We start from the raw sequence: 19,586 nt of genomic DNA on the forward strand, positions 1-19,586 counted from the left end.
TGGTCGACCCCATTCCTTGTAAATTAACTTGTCAAAATAAGTCAGATACGGGAACACCTTAGGTGAACGGGCTGGCTTACGGGACCCAACAGGGACCACCACATCAGCAGAATGATCCGCTGGTTCCTGAATCTTCAGGGTATCAGACACAGCGGTGATAAGTTCTCCAACAAGCTCTTTATTGCGCACGGACCCGGGCGGGGACTCATCCTCACTGTCCGAACGGTCCTGGTCAGCTTCATCTGAAACAGAGCAGGGGTCACCAGCCTCAGCAGGGCCTGAGTCTGCGCAGAGCTCTCCCCGGTGGGAGGTGGGGCACATGCCACTTTATAGCACCTTGCGCCCACGCAACGCCTCCATCTTGGCAACGAACGAATTGAAGACCGCCGACAAAGCTTCCAGGGGCACTGCGCATTCCGCAGGCAAACCGGTTGCAATTGCCTGGATTTCGGGGGAAGAAACACCAGTTTCTGAAGCCATGCTGACCCTACCCTGTCTGCCACCTGTTGGGGACTTAGGACAGTGATGGTCCCCACCCTCCTTACTGCTGCTGGCTGAGGGGCTCTTTCCCGCAGGACTCACCACCCTGACAGGTTCTGCGCTGTCCAGCAAGTAGTGCCCATGTTTTCCGACAGCTCGCAGGTGCAGAGGAATCAGTCCTGTGTCATTCAAAGCTGCTGCTTATGGCGCTGAAACCGCTCAACAATGTGCTCATGCTCAAAGAAAATGGCCACCAAGCATACAGCATAAGGACAAAGCGCTGGGAAAATGGCTGCCGGACTACAGGGACACATGCCGTCTCTAGAGAATGCTGAAAAACTTGCTCAGGCTTCGAGAAAATGGCCGCCGGGTGTCCAGTATAAAGGACAAGACCACAGGGAAAATGGCCGCCGAGAAACAGGAGAGCATGCTGTCCCTTGCCCATACCCAAGATGGCCGCTGACACTGAAAAACCACGAGGGACAGTGATAGAAAATGGCGGTGATCAGCGCTGCAGAGATCACAGACACAGCCTCACAGGCACCTCCAGGGAAGAAAAAAAAAAAAAAAAAAAAAAAAAAAGTAGCTTCAACAAGCTCCTAAACACTGCTAAGCACCGGTTTAGCAGTGCGTTTTTTTTTTCTATAAGCGGGTGGCCACCAGCATCCTTAAAACCAGTGAATAGCTGGCTGTTAAGGAACAGGCCGACAAGCCAGCTGCCACGTCCTTAATGGAAGACTCATCAGCTGTCAGCTGGGTTTCCCTGCTGACAGCTGAATGTAAACAATAGAACAGTCTCCTTTACAGGCAAGCAAGGGTGTAGACTACCACAGGTGAAAATGGATAGACAAGTCATTTTAATATGACTTGAGCACAGAGATAAACATGCTTTATTGGTTAGAGGAAAAAAAAACAAAAAAAAAAACAAACACTTACCATAACTTCCATGTCTGCTATATTTGATGGAGCAAATATTGTCTGCACCATGAATTTGTGCTTACTCTTTTCATTTGGATCATAGTCAAAAGGTTGCAACATTACTGTGAAAAAATAAAAAACACATTATCTGTGTTATTAACACAAGCAATAAGAGGGACAGGTTTACTATTATGTATGGTAAGCAGACCCCTGACTATTGGTGGTAGGAAAAAAAAAAAAAGAATCGTTTTTCTCCTGCATGACGTTACCAAATACAAAATTGTCTAACATTTTATTTCCATCTCATTAAGCTTGAAATGTATTTAACATTCTAAAAGAGGAGGTGATCCTAAAAAGGAACTACTTCAGTACAGGATATACTGAAAGAAGCAACAGGGTTTTTCTTTTTCTTTTTTGCAGCCTACTTCACCACTATACTATGCACACAAACAATAGGCTTTAGTAAGAGGTTGGTGCGACTAAGGATTTGGCTCAGCACTGTGCATTTTGATCTTTGATCTCATGCCTGTAAGGCGCCCATGTGGGATATTCAAGTTGTATTATGCTAGCAGATAAAACAGAAGTCTAGTCAAAAACGAGATAAAAAATGAATAGCTCATTAGAGGATAAAATAAAAACAATTACAGCAATATTCAGCTTCAATACAGAGATTTGATTTAGAGACCTTTTTTAAACTAAACGCATTCTGGCCAGCATTCATTTAACCTACTTTTTCTAAGCCCAGATCATTCTGAACCCACACCACCATGTGATTGGACAGTAAAAAGGAGAAGCAGCACCATGTCAACACAAACTGACTGGCTTCTTGCACGGTTTCTTACTCTCACACTCCTCTATTTAAAGCCCTGCAACCAGGAGTCTGTTTACATATTTTAGGCAAACTGTGGCCTTTGTAGTGAAAGTGAAGCTACAAAGCGGCATTCCACCCAAAAGTGGAACTTCCTCTTTAAGGCCTCCTCCCCAGCTCTGTTTGTGAAACTGAGCTTTTGAGGGGGGAGCAGGTACCCGAGGGCAAACATCCATTTTCTTATTACCACTGTACTGTAAGTTTCTCTTCTGGTTTCAGAGCTGTCATTACCCAGGATGCTGTGCCCGTTTAAAAAAAAAAAAAAAAAAAAAAAAAAAGATTACAATGAATAAAAAAATGACACAAACATAAACCCATGCCTTAGTTTAGAATTCAGCCTATAGAATTTTTTTTAAGATTTAACCTTCCCGCCGACCGTACGCAGATCTGCGTACTCGGCTTCCCCCTCCCGCCGCTGTTACCGGTGCTCCCGTTCGATCGGGAGCACCGATTCCATGTGCGATGCCTCCGCGGCTGCTGGGGAGGAACTGGAACGAAGCCGTAATCAGCTTTGTTCCAGTCTCCTCATAGTAAACACGGAAGCGACGTCATGATGTCACTTCCCGTTTACTCGGCTGCCAATGGCGCCGGTTTTAAAAATATATACGGTACTCAGAATCGCCGTTTTCGGCGATCTGAATACATTGAAGTGTAAAGGAGGGGTGGGGGGTCTTTTAGACCCCCGATCCCTCCATAAAGAGTACCTGTCACCACCTATTACTGTCACAAGGGATGTTTACATTCCTTGTAACAGCAATAAAAGTGATCATTTTTATAAAGCGCCCACCGTCCCCTTGAGCTCGCGAAGCAAAGAAAACGCATACAGAAGTCGCACCCGCGTATGTAAATGGCGTTCAAATCACACATGTGAGGTATCGCCGCGATCGTCAGAGCGAGAGCAATAATTCTAGCACTAGACCTCCTCTGTAACGCTAACCTGGTAATCGTAAAAAAAATTTAAAGCGTCGCCTATTGAGATTTTTAGGTACCGTACTCTGTCAATCCACAAGTGCGTGCGATTATAAAGTGTGACATGTTTGGTATCCATTTACTCAGCGTAACATTATCTTTCACATTATGCAAACAAATTGGGCTAATTTTATGGTTTTGTTTTCTTAATTCATGAAAGTGTCCCTTTTCCCAAAAAGTTGTGTTTAAAACACCGCTGCGCAAATACCGTGCGACATAAAATATTGCAACAATCGCCATTTTATTTTCTAGAGTCTCTGCTAAAAAAATATATATAATGTTTGGGAGTTCCAAGTAATTTTCTAGCAAAAAATATGGATTTTAACTTGTAAACACCAAATGCCAAAAATAGGCTTAGTCATGAAAGGGTTAAACCTTAACCCATGGGTGAAGTTTGTCATTTCACAGCTACATGCAATCTTAAAGCAGAGTGAGAGCACGAGTGAGTGAGAGCACGAGTTAGTGAGAGTGTGAGTGCCCGAAGGGATGGTCTTCCCTTTCCAATCCCTCTGATAAGGTGGCCATTAAACTATTAATTGAGGATATATCTGTTGGAGTGTGGTGGAGTTAAAGAGGGACTCCACCTACAAAAAAAAAAAAAATATATATATATATATATTAAAAGCCAGCAGCTATAAATACTACAGCTGCTGACTTTTAATAGACAGACACTCACCTGTCCCAGCGATGTCGGCAGCCGAGACTGACCGATCGCTTGGGTCTTGGCTGCTGCCGCCATTCTGGGTGAGGGAATCAGGAAGTGAAGCGTTGCGGCTTCACGTCCCGGTTCCCTACTGCGCATGCACAAGTCGCGCAGCGCACTAGGAATGGTCTGCGATGTCTCTGGGACCCGTGTGTGTCCCAGCAGACAGCGCGGCAGTACAGGAAATAGCATAGACTCCCGTGGGACTCTATGCCCAGAAGTGGGTGCAAATACCTGTCTTAGACAGGTATCTGCACCCCCTTCCCCCCTGAAAGGTGCAAAATGTGACACCGGGGGGGGGGGGGGTGTTCCGATGAGCGGAAGTTCCACTTTAGGGTGGAACCCCGCTTTAAGACCTATACACGTACCATTTGATGATATATTTTGGATTGGATTGCTGAGTCAGGATAAGGAAGAGATCGGGGGATCTGATTGTCCAGGAATGTGCTTTATGTGCATAGATAAAATGCACTGATGTTAAGAGTCAGTGTTGTTGGGTGCTGGCGATAGTCCCTTCCTTCTTCAAGTCTTTGGACTGACAGATGAATTTTCTTCTCCTGAGGATTATACTGTACAAATAAATAAAAAACATAACAAAATACATTTAGGTTAAGCGCTACACTAACTTTTTGAATACCCTGTATTGTGTCCAGCAATATTGTGTTAGCTGCTGTGTTCTTATCTTTCTCCTTTATAGGGCAATAAATTTTCTTTTTTACTTAGGGTTATATCGCCCCTTTAGGAGAGGACTAGACAGAAAGTGTTGAGAACAGCAACACTTGCACAGTACCACCCAGGTGGTGGTCCTACTAGCTATAACTCCTCACACTGCATCCAGCATTTCAGTTCGCCAAAAGCAGTACAAACATTAACAGGAGGAGTGGTGCTGTGTCAGTCAATGAACTTCAGAGAAAAGGATTTTACAGTTAGTACAAAAATCCTATTTTCTCTTTATAGCATCTTCACGTTGACCTTAGGGACGTCCCCAAGCAGTGTCAAAAGAAACAAGGGGTGGGAACAGCAAGAAAATAACTTCACCCATAACAATCAGAGCTTCTCAACGGAGGAGTTGCAACCTTTAACAGCCGCCTGCAAAATGTTGCGGCCGAAGCAAGCATCCGAAGATGCACTCGCATCAACCATGTAAAAGTTTGTGAAACTGAATGGACGACCAGGTCGCCGCCTACCTGGGAAACAGACGATTGATGACAGAAAGCCCAAGGAGGCACCAATTGCCCTGGTAGAATGTGCCGTGGCAGGAAAGGGAGGCGCCTGCCCCCTTATGGCATAAGCCTGAACCACAATCTGTCTGATCCACCGAGAAATGGTGGTCGATGAGACTGTTGGTCCCTTCTTCGGACCAGCCAGCGATAAAAACAGTAAATACACCCGCAGAGCCCGGACCACGTCCAAGGAAGGCAAAGCCAACTCTTTGGGGTGTGACGGCCGAGGACATAAGGATAGAAACACAATGTCCTCATTTAGATCAAAGGCCGAAACAACGTTTGGTAGAAACTAAGGCTGCAGGCGCTGCACCGCTTTATTCTTGTGGAGGATCAAGGAGGGAGACTTGCAAGACAGGGCCGCCAACTCAAACCCTCCTGGCAGATTAAAGCCACTAGAAAGACTACTTTCAGAGAGAGTGTCAATCAGGGAATCTCCCTAATGTTTTCCAACGGCGGTTTCTGAAGCACCGAGAGCACCAGATTCAAATCCCAGGGAGGTAGCGGTGGTCGAACCGAAGAGGCCACATGACGAACCCCTTGAACAAATGTACTTAATGAATGAGTCGCCAAGGGTCGCTGAAAAAAAAAAAAAGAGCCAAAAGCTGATATCTGCCCTTGATGATGCTTAAGGCAAATTTCTGATCCACTCCTCGCTGCAAAAACAGCAGGATGCTGGAAATCCAGTATGTGTGCGGACGCCGCTCCATCTCTTCACACATGGAGATGTAGGCCTTCCACATATGATGATAAATCTTCCAAGATGACTTCTGTGCCCTCAGCATAGTGGATATTACTGAATCCGACAGACCTCAGTCCCTTAGCTTAGAAAGTTAAGCTTTGGCGCTAAAACAATATTTCTGTGCATCTAAGTGCGTACAAATGAGTGTTTAAAATTATTAGAAAAACTGTTCGTGTTTAGCAAGAATATTACTTATGTGTCCAGTGTAGGTGCTGGTTTTCTTAGTGTAAGTGCTGGTTTACCATATATATTCCTATGTGATGCTTTATGTATGTTTTCTACCAAAATATACACAGATACCAAATAAACAAAAATAAACAACAAAAAAATTTTTTTTAAACAATGTGCAAAAAATACTCTAAGATAAGTGCTAATTAACAATCTTAGACAAGTATCGTGCAACTACTTGTGCAAGAAAAGAGTGCAAAATAATTGTGCAGAACACATAAGAAGAATGTCCTTTCATATACAAAAAAGTTTATCCAAAATCGCATCCTGAAGTTGCTAGACAATCGCATGTAGCAGTATTTTTAGAGCTGGTAATAGGATACGGTGACTAGTGCAGGAAGACTAAGGACATTCCTCCCCGGTGCGCCACTCCGTGCTGTGAGAATATATTTGCGCTCACCAGATAAAACCCCTCAGAGGGTTAGCCGAGCCTTCACAGTATAAGCCACTGTGCTGCTTTTTGGACTCTGCTACTGATGTGCTGGGGGAATGTTCGCCCTTCACTTCCCAGTTTGTTCCATGGTTAGGAACATAAGGGAGGAGATAAAAGTATATCCATAGTGCAAAACAGTTTTACAATCTTTTTATTTCATATAAAAGAAAATTACTCACAATATGGTTAAAAATTGATCGCGTGTATATGATAGCTACGCCGGCCGCTGCTGACAGTGTAAAGGTGCACGTCTCTGGCCACACCCTATGCATTTCGTCAGGACATCTGAGAAGACGTTGTTCTGACGAAACGCGTAGGGCGTGCCCAGAGACGTGCACCTTTACACTGATTCTTACACTGATAAGAAAACCAGCACCTACACTGGACACATAAGTAATATTCTTGCTAAACACGAACAGTTTTTCTAATAATTTTAAACACTCATTTGTACGCACTTAGATGCACAGAAATAGGGTTTTAGCTCCAAAGCTTAACTTTCTAAACTTCTCGCCCCCTCCTTTATGCAAAGGGGGAGGATCTAGGCATAGGTAGCTTTAACCCTTCAAGAATTTGCTCAGGAATTTTCCTTTTTTCTGTTTGTAACAGTCACAGAACCAGTCCGTAGCGCAACTTTATTGATTTACTCGGTCCCTTAGCACCTGGCTTTCAACAGCCATGCCGTTAAAGCCAGATAAAGTATTGGACCTTTGCGACAGAAGGTCCTCTTGCATCAGCAGTCGCTAAGCAACATCCACCACCGTTCGTACTAGGTTGGCATACCACGGACGCCAATCTGGGGCAATCAGAATTACCAAAATCCCCTCAGCAAAGCAGACGTGGTAGAAGTTTGAGTGGGGGAAAGCATAAAATCGGCCGATAATGCCCCCATGGAGCCCAGGGATCCTTTGATCTGGCCACAAACCTCTGTACCATCCGATTGAGTCGAGATGCCAGGAGATTCACATCTGGTATGCCCCACCTTGTGGAGCCAAAATAAATGCGGATGTAGCGACCATTCCCCTTGGTCCAGCATCTGCCGACTTTGGTAGTCCGCTTGCCAGTTATCTACACCCGGAATGTACATGGCTGACAGAGCCGACATGCACCGCTCTGCCCACCGCAGGATCTAAGCGACCTCCAGTGCTGCAGCCGAGCGCCTTGTTCCTCCTTTATGGTTAACATATGCCACTATTGTGGCGTTGTCCGACTGGATCCTGACCGGACGCCCCTGCAGCCTCTGTGACCATGTGGAGAGGCACCGCCTGATCGCCAAAGTTCCACTACGTTAGTCGGCAGCCAGGATTCTTCCTGGGTCTGGCGACCCTGGGCTGACTGTATGACCCAAATTCACCCCCAACCGGTCAGGTTGGCATCCGTTGTGATCACCATCCAATGAACTGTAAAGGAAGGACTTCCAGGACCGAAGAAGGACCAGTGACCTCAGCCACCTGAGCAGGGAATCCCCGACTATCTGGCTCACCCGAATTTGACAGTCCAGGGACAACGGAGATTTGTCCCATTTGGACAGGATCTCCTTTTGCAAGACTCAAGTGTGGAATTGAGCATACGGTACCACCTTGAAAGTGGCTACCATGACACAGGACTCGTATGCAAAAACGCAGCGACAACAACCTGCAGGACACCAACAACTTCACCACCGTTTGAAGAGTCTGCAGCTTGCCCGAAGGGAGAAAGGCGCTCGCCTCTGAGGAGTCCATAAGCAGGCCCAGGTACTCCAGGCGTTGAGTTGGCACCAACACCGACTTCTGTAGGTTCAGTAGCCAGACAAACTCCCGAAGAGTTTGCATAGTGATTGCCACATACTCCCTTAAATTCTGAGACAGAAGCTGCTCTCAGAAGGACGTCGTCCAGGTAACTTGCAATCCCTCGCTGTCTTAGCAAAGCCAAAATTGGCACCAGCACCTTGGTGAAGACCCTCGGTGCTGATGCCAGGCCAAAAGGGAGAGCTACAAATTGGTAGTGCTCATCCCCAACCCCAAATCGAAGAAACCTCTGATGCTTGATGCATATGGGGACATGCAATTATGGGTCCTTGACATTCAGGGTTGTCAGAAAATCTCCCTGGAGTGCAGCGACCACAGAGAACCGATTCCATCCTAAACTTTTGTACCTTCACAAAGCTGTTGAGAGCCTTGAGGTCCAGGACCGGAGGGACCCCTTCCTTCTTTAGGACTACAAACAGATTGGAGTAGAATCCTTGAAACCTTTCCGGCATCGGTACCATTACCCTGCGCAACAGCAGGTCCTGTACTGCCCCGAACCGGGCTTCCCGACGAGCCGGAAGATGAAGGTTAGAGGGGAAAAAAAAAATAAAAAATCTGTTTGGCGGACAATAAACTATCTTGAATCCTGATGAAAACAGGTCGCAGACATACTGGTCAGAAAGTAGGGAGGTCCACCAGGCTACAAACTCCCGAAGGCGACCCCCACCCGAGAGAGTCAGGCTGGGGCAAACCTTCATGCTGTAAAAGATTTGCTTGCAAAACCAGGGACGTTTTTTGTCCCTCAGCAGGCACCTTGTCGGACTGGGAGCACTTACCTGCTGACCGGCGAGCTAAAAATTTGTTTCTGAGCAGAAGAGGCGGGCCCTTGCACTCAGTGTGGCTCCTTACCTTTTCTGGGACTGTGGGAGCAACATACTCTTACCCCTGGTATTCTTAATATCATCCAGCGAGGGTCCAAATAGCCTCTCTCCCTGGAAGGGCAAGTCAGCCAGTGCTTGTGTTTGAAAGACCGCTGCACAAATACAGTGTGACAAAATATTATTGCATCAATAGCCATTTTATTCCCTAGGGTCTCTGCAAAAAAATTTTTTTTAATCTCTCGCTCTCTCAAATATATATAATCCCTTTAGGATTACCAGTGTACCCATCTTCTGAAGGCTCTAATCTTCTCAAACTGGAAAATTTTCAATTTTTCTGGAGTTAAACATGATTGGTGGTAGTCTAACGTAAGCAGATGCAAGTCCCTTTTCAATCGGCTGTCCATAGATCCACTATATTGGGTGGAAGACACCCTGGTCTCCATTGATCTGCCACACCGTAATTAGTAACCAAATTACTATCCATACTTTATATATTATACATATTTTTTTTATACCATCAGATTGCTTCTCCATATCGTGCTGACAGATCAGTTTTAGTATTTATTTGTTCCATCAGTTGTGAGCTCGTCTAGTGGGCAGGGGCCATCAGTTTTTGTTTCCTCCTATTGACATCTATGGTATGACGTTGGCGGGGAATCCACCCGGATCTCGGCATATAAGCCGATGAGCCAGTGGCATTTCCTCGGATTTCTTCACACGAGAGTCATGTTTATCCCAGCTCACCATTATTTCTTTGCACCAGTCCAAGGGTTTATACAACGTCTTTCACTGTCATCACAGTTTTGGTTTCATTATGATGTTTGTTTGTGCTTTTTACTTTTTAGGCTCGGTTCACACAGGGGCGACTCCGATCCGACTGTGGACCCCAGGAAGAAGTCACTTTTGACGAAACGACGTAGGGTGAGCGGCGTGCTGACGTTACCGCCATTCCCCATTGACCAGGAAGGACGGGCAGTGTTAATAAGAGAGAGCCGGCCGGCTCGTGATTGTACTTACGCTTGTACTCAACTGGAATTTGTGAGTTTGATTTACTTTTATTTCGTTCCTAATAAATTTTTTATGCGGAATTACGCTATGGGAGCCTTTCTTTCTTGTCTTATCTAAAAATTCGGTGGAATGTGAGACGCTGTAAGAAAGAGATATAAGAGGTGGAGACGCCAGCAGAACCCATCGGGGAGACCAGGAACGATCATTTTTTCTTCATGCCTGTACGATCTCCCTAAAAAGAGATCTTGGCAGCTGGTAAGCCTCATTGAAATAGGTGGTGGATAGAACTTCCTCTTTGGGCGCACCTGCTATACATCTGAAGGGTGTTTGTAAAGAGTCACTTCAAGGGACTTATTCCATACCTTCGTTCTTCCCTCTTTGGACTTTTTATGTGCTTCAAGTTTGATGTTTTTATACACAATTTTCTTTGATAGTATACATTGTTTAAACACTAGAATTTAACACGTCACATTGTTAATACTGTAATGTATAAGTTTTAGCGCAGCCTTCTTTTTTGGGTTTGTGTCTAGTGTGGGTATCTCACATTGGGTCGCAGCAGGAATTTATACTGTTATTATTTACATTATCACTTTTAGATTTTGTTTTCACCGGCTCAGGCCTTGGTTTGATTAATTGAGTTATCGTTTGGACAGCGCTGTTTTCCAAAAAGTTCATTCTCTGATTGGCCACGGCAAAAGTCGCCTGGCCTGGGGCGACTTCTAAGTCGCCCCAGGTCGTGTCTAAAAGTCGTGTTCAAGTCGTCTCAAGTTGCCTCACAAAGTCGTCCTCAAGTCGTGTCGCCCCTGTGTGAACCGAGCTTTAAATGACGTGTAGTGGAGGGTGGCTTACTCATTCCTCTCTCCCTCCACCCCTCCCCCCCCCCCCTAGATTTTTGGGCACATTTCTCATAAAATCCTCACCTTTTCTCGATTTATTCATATATTTATTTTGTTATACACTGCCATGCGTTTTTTCAGATTAGTGCAGGTCAGATGTGTCCCCTAATTATTCACTTCACATGCATCATCTTTTGGAAATCCTGACCCTTCTCTGGGCTGTTGCTGTGGTCCAATATGGCTGCTCCTGTCCTCACATGACCACGCAATTGTCAGTTAAAGCGACGCAGTGCTGTATTGCAAAAAATGGCCTGGTAATTAAGGGGGGTAAATCCTTCTGGGACTGAAGTGGTTAAAGCACCTTTCCAAGGTGACGGAAATTCTAAAACATGGCCTGTTGGGGATACTTGAGGACTGAGGTTGGGAACCACTGCCCTATATATTAACATTTAGGCTGGGAGGGGGAGGAGCAGGGCTGGAAGACAATCATTTGTGTTGCATAGAAATATACTGACAAGGTATGTCAATAAGAAGAGCAAAGAGATGAGGTCATTAGTCTGCTGCTGTTTTTTTACTGTCCAGTCAACAGGCTATGGAAGAGGACACCATTGTATCAATTTTACAACTGAAAATAGAGAAAGTGGTGTCATCTGCCTGCAAGGTGTAACTCTCAGAACTAGAGAGACCGAAATAAAAGTTCTTTAAAGCGCTTCTATAGTTAATTTTTTCACTTTGACCTACAGGTAAGCCTATAATAAGGCTTAACTAGGTAAAAAGAATATAGTACAGGTTTAGGAGATATTCCCCCTGCAATGAACTGCTGACTTCAGAGGCGCATGCGCACCGGGATTCTTGGCTGAAAGTCCTGCAGAAGCCAGACTCTGCCGGGAAGAAAACAAAAAGAAAAAAAGGTGCTTTGAGTGGCTCCAGCTCAGCTCCCTCAGCGTGGACCGAGTGAGATGCCGGCGCCTCGTTCTAAGGCAAGTATTTCATAATGAGCTAGTATGCGGTGCATACTAGCTCATTATGCCTTTTCCCTTAGAGGTGTGTTAAAAAAAAAAAAAAAAAAAAAAAAGTCAAGTCAGCGGGTTTACTCGCACTTTAAGTGGGTAAAACTCCCAATATAGACTATATACAGCATATGCTTATATTACAAACATACAGTATACACACACTTAAATTACCTTTTAACACTGTATCAATAAAAGTCATGTTTAAAAAAAAAAAAAATATCTATTACCAGAAACTGTTACTGTGGCTCCAGGATCTATAATGCCACTGTTTGGCCTCACGCAGTAGCGCCTTGGAGCTGTAGTTTTCACCTTGAAGCATACTTTCTTATCAGACGGATTACGAAGTTTGAGGTTTGTGGTGACAACATCAGTAAACGGACCTAAAAAAAAAAAAAAAAAAAAAAAAAAAAAGTTAAAGCAGTTATGCACCTTTAGTTCAAATAGTGTAAATATTTGAAATTTGTATTATCTGCGTCCAGTAATCTGCTGAACAGCAGCACTCAAAGCGAGAGGGCCAGTCAACCAGATTCTTCTGAAGTCCGCTGACTGGAAGAAATAGTCTGTCACAGTCTTTGCTGTGCTGCTGCACCAGTAGAGGTTGATGACCTGGCTGTGTCAAGTGGCAGAAGGGGCAGCATCACAAACTGGATGTACAGAATTGTATAAAAATGTTTTCATGTTCACATATTCAGTTCCACTCCACACACAGATTTTAAAGTTGCTGAGTCAACGATCTAAGTTCAATAGGGTACTTTACCCTGCCAAGAGTTGTCTATCTTCAGATGGTGCCTATTTCTCTACCCAGGTCTTTTTTCTCAACCCTCAAAAGCCTGTTTTTAAAGTTCATCTGGCGCGGTCAGAGCCCCCGTCTCGCATTAAGCACTCTGCAGCGCCCCAAGCGATTGAGAGGCCTTGGGGTCCCTTCCATGCGGAGATATTACGAGGCAACTGCTTTGCAATGGATCTTAGACTGGCAGCATCATATGGCCACCAAATCTTGGGTTCCTCTTGAGAAATTTTGTGGCTGGCCGTAACCCATCTCATTCTCCATGGCTCCCCCCGGGATTGTCGAGGCCTCTCAGACTTCGTGTATCCTATCTCTGCTTGTGTGCTACGGGTGTGGGACAGCTCAGGGGAAGCTGTGTCCCCGCTGGCACCCTTAGGAGGCTTCCCATAGCTCATTTCAGGGGAACACCAACTATTTTTGCACATGGGCAAGGAACAATGTGGAAGGTTCATACAGGAGCAAGGCCTGGTCTCTCTGTACTGGCTTCACTCAGTCTGGCCGCTTCCCGAAGGACGATTGGCGCTACAGACAGCTGTATCACTTTGTTAAAAGCTTACCTCATACCCTGACTCCATTTGAGAAATTATGCATGGCTGCGGAACCTGCTCCCCATTCTCTCAGTGGTTTAAAGGATGCTGCAGTCGGCCGAGTTTTAGAGTAGGCCAGTTTATAAAAGGGAGTGGGAGAGAGACCTGCGGCATATGTTCACGGTACTCCAACTGGGACACCTGTATAGCCTTACCGACAAAAGCTCTGTGGACTCGAAGATGCAAGAAAATAGCTTTAAGTTGTTGACCAGGTGGTACAGAGTTCCACCTGTGTTGGCTAGAATTTACCTGGCGGTTTCTGACACCCGTTGGAGAGGCTGTGGGCTTCGGGGTACCTACCTACATATATGGTAGGAGTACCCACGGCTTAGGCTCTTTTGGCAGGATATCAGAACTCTGGTGAAGGTTATACTGGACATAGATATGAATGACTCCCCATTGGAGTTTCTACTTCATGTGCCATTCATGCCTCTTAGCATATACCATAAATCGGTTTTGTCACATCTTTTAAAATATGCCAGGCACCTGATTCCAATACATTGGAAGTCGCCTCATGTTGCTGGAAGATCTGACTGGTTAATATTATCATGGTAGTGGAGGAATGGATGGCAAAGTGTGAGGATAGGTAAGAAAATTTTTATAGTATATGGGCCACTTGGATACATTACAATGCTAACACATCATCAGTGCCATAGCCAACTACCTCTAGATTCTTTATGCCCTGGTCAGTAGCACCAGAGATCTTAACGGTAATGTTCTCACGTAATTAAGTTAACATCCAGAGGCCTGCATGTTACGGAACCCCCAAAGTATTTGTTTTAGCACTATTTCTAAGTCTAGATAAAGGGCTAAAGGTTTCGTCCCCCGTTTTTTCAGTGTTTATAGGGCCCTTGCCCTCCACTCCCTGGTTTTTCTCACCGCTATTCACTTTTCTTGCCTTCTTACATCTGCTATATTCCATTTCCTCTTTACTACTTTCCCCATGTCATAGCCGGCACACACCGTTTAGAGCCACTAATGGGTACGTAACCTCGATATGGTACTCTGGTTTTATTACACATCCGCGCCCCCCCCCCCCTCCATATGTTATATGGTTTACATAAGTTGGAATAATCTGCTTCTTATGTCTGTATGTACCAAAGGCTTTTCTGAATCACAACAAACAGAACAATTGCGGCACTTAGTACATACCCAATAATTCAAACAGTGCAGGCAGCAATGCTCACTGATACTGAAATACATCTAACACACAGAAATGCAAAATATGTGCTGTCCCTTTAAAATCAAATCTTCACAAGCGCAAATTATCATACAAAACTACTGGGCACCAACTTAACGTGGCTCTTTAAAAAGTAATCAAATCATATTATGATAGCAATTAGGTAAGGTGAATAAGCAGCGGGAGCCAATGGGGGCCATTGGCTCCCACTGCTGTCAAAGTCAGTTAGCCAATCAGGAGAGAGTGGAGGTGAGGCCAAACCGCAAATGTGTCTGAATAGACACAGAGCTGCGGCTCAGCTGCCCTCATAGCAAGCTGCTAACTTTGGGGGCACTGGACAGGAGGGATGAGCTAGGAGCAATGAAGAGGGACCCGAAAAAGGGGAGGAAATGGGCTGCCTGACGATCTGATGTTAAAGCTGCCATTCCTGGTCACCATTAATAAGCCTGACGTGACACCTAGAGTGAAAAGCTGGGGGTCCATTCCATCTGTTGAGTTGGGACATAGGAGGGGGGTGTTGTGGTACACCTTGAAAGCTCTGGAGCACTTTGTACTTTTGTTGGATTGGAGCACATCAGTCACTTTATATGGACTTTCACTTTTTATTAACCACTTAAGCCCCAGACCAATATGCAGCTAAAAAGGACCAAGCCCCTTTTTGTGATTCGGCACTGCGTCACTTTAACAATTGCGCGGTCATGCGACGTGGTTCCCAAACAAAATTGGCGCCCTTTTTCCCCACATATAGAGCTCTCTTTTGGTGGTAGTTGATCACCTCAGCGTGTTTTTTTTTTTTTGCGCTATAAACAAAAATAGAGCGACAGTTTTGGAGAAAAAATAAAAATAAAAATTTTTTAAAAAAAAGCAATATTTTTTACTTTTTGCTATAATAAAATATCCCCCAAAAATATATTAAAAAAAACTTTTTTCCTCAGTTTAGGCCGATACGTATTCCTCTACATATTTTTGGTAAAAAAATAAATAAATCGCAATAAGCGTGTATTGATTGGTTTGCACAAAAGTTATAGTGGCTACAAAATAGGGGATAGTTTTATGGCATTCTTATTAAAAAAAAAAAAAAAAAATTATTACTAGTAATGGCGACGATCAGCAATTTTTATTGTGACTGCGACATTATGGCGGACACGGACAATTTTAACACATTTTTGGGACCATTGGCATTAATACAGCAATCAGTGCGATTAAAATGCACTGATTACCGTATATACTCGAGTATAAGCCGAGATTTTCAGCCTCTTTTTTGAGGCTGAAAGTGCCCCCCTCGGCTTATACTCGAGTCATCGCCGTCTGACTGCTCGATCAGCGTATCGAGCAGACAGACGGCGGACATACTACAATTCGAAAGCCGCGCCTCCGCCTCCGCCTGTGATAGGCGGAACACTGAATTTCCCAGCAGCCTGTGTTCCGCCTATCACTGACATCGTCTCATCCTCGTCCGTAGTACGAGGATGAGACGATGTCCGTGATAGGCGGAACACAGGCTGCTGGGAAATTCAGTGTTCCGCCTATCACAGGCGAAGGCGGAGGCGGAGGCGCGGCTTTCGAATTGTAGTATGTCCGCCGAGGCGCCGACGAAGAGCGGCGATCCTGGCAAGGCACGGGACGGAGGCAAGGCACGGCACGGGACGGGACGGAGGCAAGGCACGGCACGGGACGGAGGCAAGGCACGGCACGGGACGGAGGCAAGGAGGCAAGGCACGGCACGGGACGGAGGCAAGGAGGCAAGGCACGGCACGGGACGGAGGCAAGGAGGCAAGGCACGGCACGGGACGGAGGCAAGGAGGCAAGGCACGGGACGGAGGCAAGGCACGGGACGGAGGCTCAGGACACAGGTAGGCTGGACACACACACACACACACACACACACACACACACACACACACACACACACAGGGATGGATGGATGGAGACACACACACACACAGGGATGGATGGATGGATGGATGGAGACACACACACACACAGGGATGGATGGATGGAGACACACACACACACACAGGGATGGATGGATGGAGACACACACACACAGGGATGGATGGATGGACACACACACACACAGGGATGGATGGATGGACACACACACACACAGGGATGGATGGATGGATGGACACACACACACACACACAGGGATGGATGGATGGATGGACACACACACACACACACACACACAGGGATGGACGGACACACAGGGATGGACGGACACACAGGGATGGACAGGCATGTCTCACCCTCGGCTTATACACGAGTCAATAAGTTTGCCAGTTTTTTTGGGGGTAAATTGGGGGCCTCGGCTTATATTCGGGTCGGCCTATACTCGAGTATATACGGTACTGTAAAAATGTCACTGGCAGTGAAGGCGTTAACCCCTAGGGGGCAGTGTAGGGGTTAAGTGTGTGTGTTTTTTTTTTAGTTTGTTTTTTTACTGTAGGGGGCATGGCTTGGCGTGTGACGTCACTGATCGTCTTTCCCTATGACAGGGAACAGACGATCAGTGACAGGCTCACTACGAAGCTCAAAGAGAGGTTTTTCTCCACGTTCTTCAGCTCTGCGACCCGATGGCGGGACACCGGCGGTGATCGGGTCCGCGGGTCCTGCGGCCACTGCCACGGAGCTCAGGACCGGATTGCATGCGACCCACGGCTGGGCACTTAAAGGGCAATGTAGCTGTACGTGCTTGTGCACAGCCATGCCATTCTGCCGGCGTATATCATCATGAGGCGGTCCTTAAGTGGTTAATGATTTTTTTTTTCCACTTTGTGTTTGCTAGCGCTGTAATTTATATTTGTATTGTATTTGGTCAAGTGAATAGCACTTTGTGTAAAGCAGCTGCACCTGATATTTCACCTTCATTTTATTTTTGCGCGAATTCATATATTTAGAATAGATTTGTTCACAAAGTGATAAAATGAGAGCACCCCATTTGCACAGTTGTGATTGTAAAGTAAATTTTTTTTTTCTATAAAAATAACATGTTATGAATGGATTTGCAGAGCAGCCCGGATTCTCCTCTTCTTGAGTCTCCCTTTGACAGTCCTGGCCCCTGCCTCCTGCTGAGTGCCTCCACAGCAAGCAGCTTGCTATGGAGGCCAAGCTGCAGCTCTGTGTATCTATTCAGGCACAGAGCCATGGTTTGGCCACGAGCCCTCTCTCTCCTCATTGGCTAACCGACTTTGAGCGACAGCAGCCAATGCCGCTATTATGGAGTCAGCCAATCAGTGGAGAAAGTCCCGGATGGCCGAGGCACTCCTGGACATCGCTGGATTGAGAGGGGGCTCAGTTAAGTATTAACGGGGCTGCTGCACACAGAAGACGTTATCTTAATGCATAAAAAACGAAAAAGGAGAGGCAGAGCGCAGCGGCTGCTGGTGCAATACAGATCATTGAATCAATGAACAGAATTTAAAAACAAGTTGCACTCACACAGGTTATATAAAAGAGCCTTCCTGCAGGAAAACCGTGGCCAGCATACGGACAGTGATCCTTCAGATAGTAGGAGAGCAGGAGCTGAGATGAAAGGTATTCCAGCCTGCAGCAACAGACAAGCTGCGCACCGCTCTTGCCATTTTATTCCCTAGCGCGTCTGCTTAAAAAAAAAAAAAAAAAAAAAAAACCATATGCAATGTTTGGGGGTTCTGAGTAATTTTTCCACAAAAAATTATGATTTTTACATGTAGGAAAGGAGTGCACTCAGTTTCAGCAAGAAGCTCTGAAGTTGCAGCACGGTAAAGGTGAACCTTCAGAGCGCATGCGCCACTGATGTCAGCAGCTGCACGCAGGGTGAATATCTCATAAACCGTGCCCCATTATAGTCGGGTGTACAAATGCTTTACCTCGAGTTCAGCTTCAATTTGTTAATGTATTTAAATCTGCTTGTATAATAACACTGCTCCCCACAGACAGACAACGCTACTGTCCAAATATGCCCTCATCCAGAGTGGGGGCACTCTAATACAGTGTTACTAGCCAGATCACCAGGGAAGAAAAAAAAATCTAATCTAATGACCGGTAAACTGCAATGCATTTTATTTTTGGTTGTGGGATTAATACTGTTTTAACCACTAAAAGGATTTTAAACATGAGATATTAAAAACAAAACAAAAAAAGTTTCTAGGAAACATCTTACACCCTGCCATTAAATTACTGCCTGCCAAAAAAAAAAAAAAAAAAAAAAAGGCGATTGCATTACACAGCAAGTGTGACAAAGTGCAGTCACTCCTGCGCAAAAGGACATTGTTTCATTGTCGTTACGGTTTTATTCATATGTGGATTGAAGGTCAAATTACACAGGAATGCGCTGGGCGTTACTGTGCAATTCACACGCAATCCGGGGGCAGTACGATTTCAGCCTGTTCATTTAAATAAGCTGAAATTGCACTGGACCGCACCAAAAACACGCAACAACCAAATCATATGGTACTAGTTTAACATGCAATCTGGTGCAAGAAAAAGTTTGGGGCGTCAAGTTAACACCGACAGCACTGCAGATCGCAAGTGTAGTGAGTCTTGAATGCGATGTGGGAAACGCACAGGGAATGCAGGTTTCCCACACCACATTCTTGTGTGAACTGACCCTAAAAAGGTGCACAACACCTAATAAAGAAATCGTGTAAGTAAAAAAATAAAAACATTTTTTTTTCTTAAATATTTGAATAAAAGTATTTAATCCCCAGTAACCCTTTGTTAACCTCAATTAGCCTTTAAGCAGAGCTCAGCGTTTTTGTGTTTATTAAAAGTCAGCCGTTATAAAAACTGTAGCAGCTGACTTTTGATCAATACATACTCACCTGTTCCACAAACCAGTAATGTGCTCACTCAAGCCGTCCCTTCTCCCCGTCATCTCAACAATGAGCACCCAGCTTTGACAGCTTACAGCTTCACAGCCGGGTGCCCGATACACCTCCTGAATGGTCTGGCAGTCTTCTGAGACCTGTGATGTTTCCCAGAAGACTGGGAGGGAGAGAGGAGAACTTGTGCTTGAATTGCTT

At 45.4% G+C, this 19,586-nt stretch overlaps 1 protein-coding gene across 1 annotated transcript in view; it reads right to left on the minus strand.

The window, feature by feature from the left end:
• The window catches only part of VAPA (VAMP associated protein A), an 83,663-nt gene that overhangs the window by 17,382 nt on the left and 46,695 nt on the right, over positions 1 to 19,586 (minus strand). Inside the window, exons 2-3 of the mRNA XM_077492447.1 lie at positions 12,254 to 12,406; positions 1,417 to 1,520 (exon numbers count right to left, since the gene is read on the minus strand). Coding sequence (XP_077348573.1) covers positions 1,417 to 1,520; positions 12,254 to 12,406 — 257 coding nt within the window. The remainder of the gene's footprint in view (positions 1 to 1,416; positions 1,521 to 12,253; positions 12,407 to 19,586) is intronic.

This window comes from Lithobates pipiens, unplaced genomic scaffold (genome assembly GCF_037356315.1).
Source record: "Lithobates pipiens isolate NorthernLeopardFrog02 unplaced genomic scaffold, aLitPip1_a1.2 Scaffold_19, whole genome shotgun sequence".
NCBI classification, from domain to species: Eukaryota; Metazoa; Chordata; class Amphibia; order Anura; family Ranidae; genus Lithobates; species Lithobates pipiens.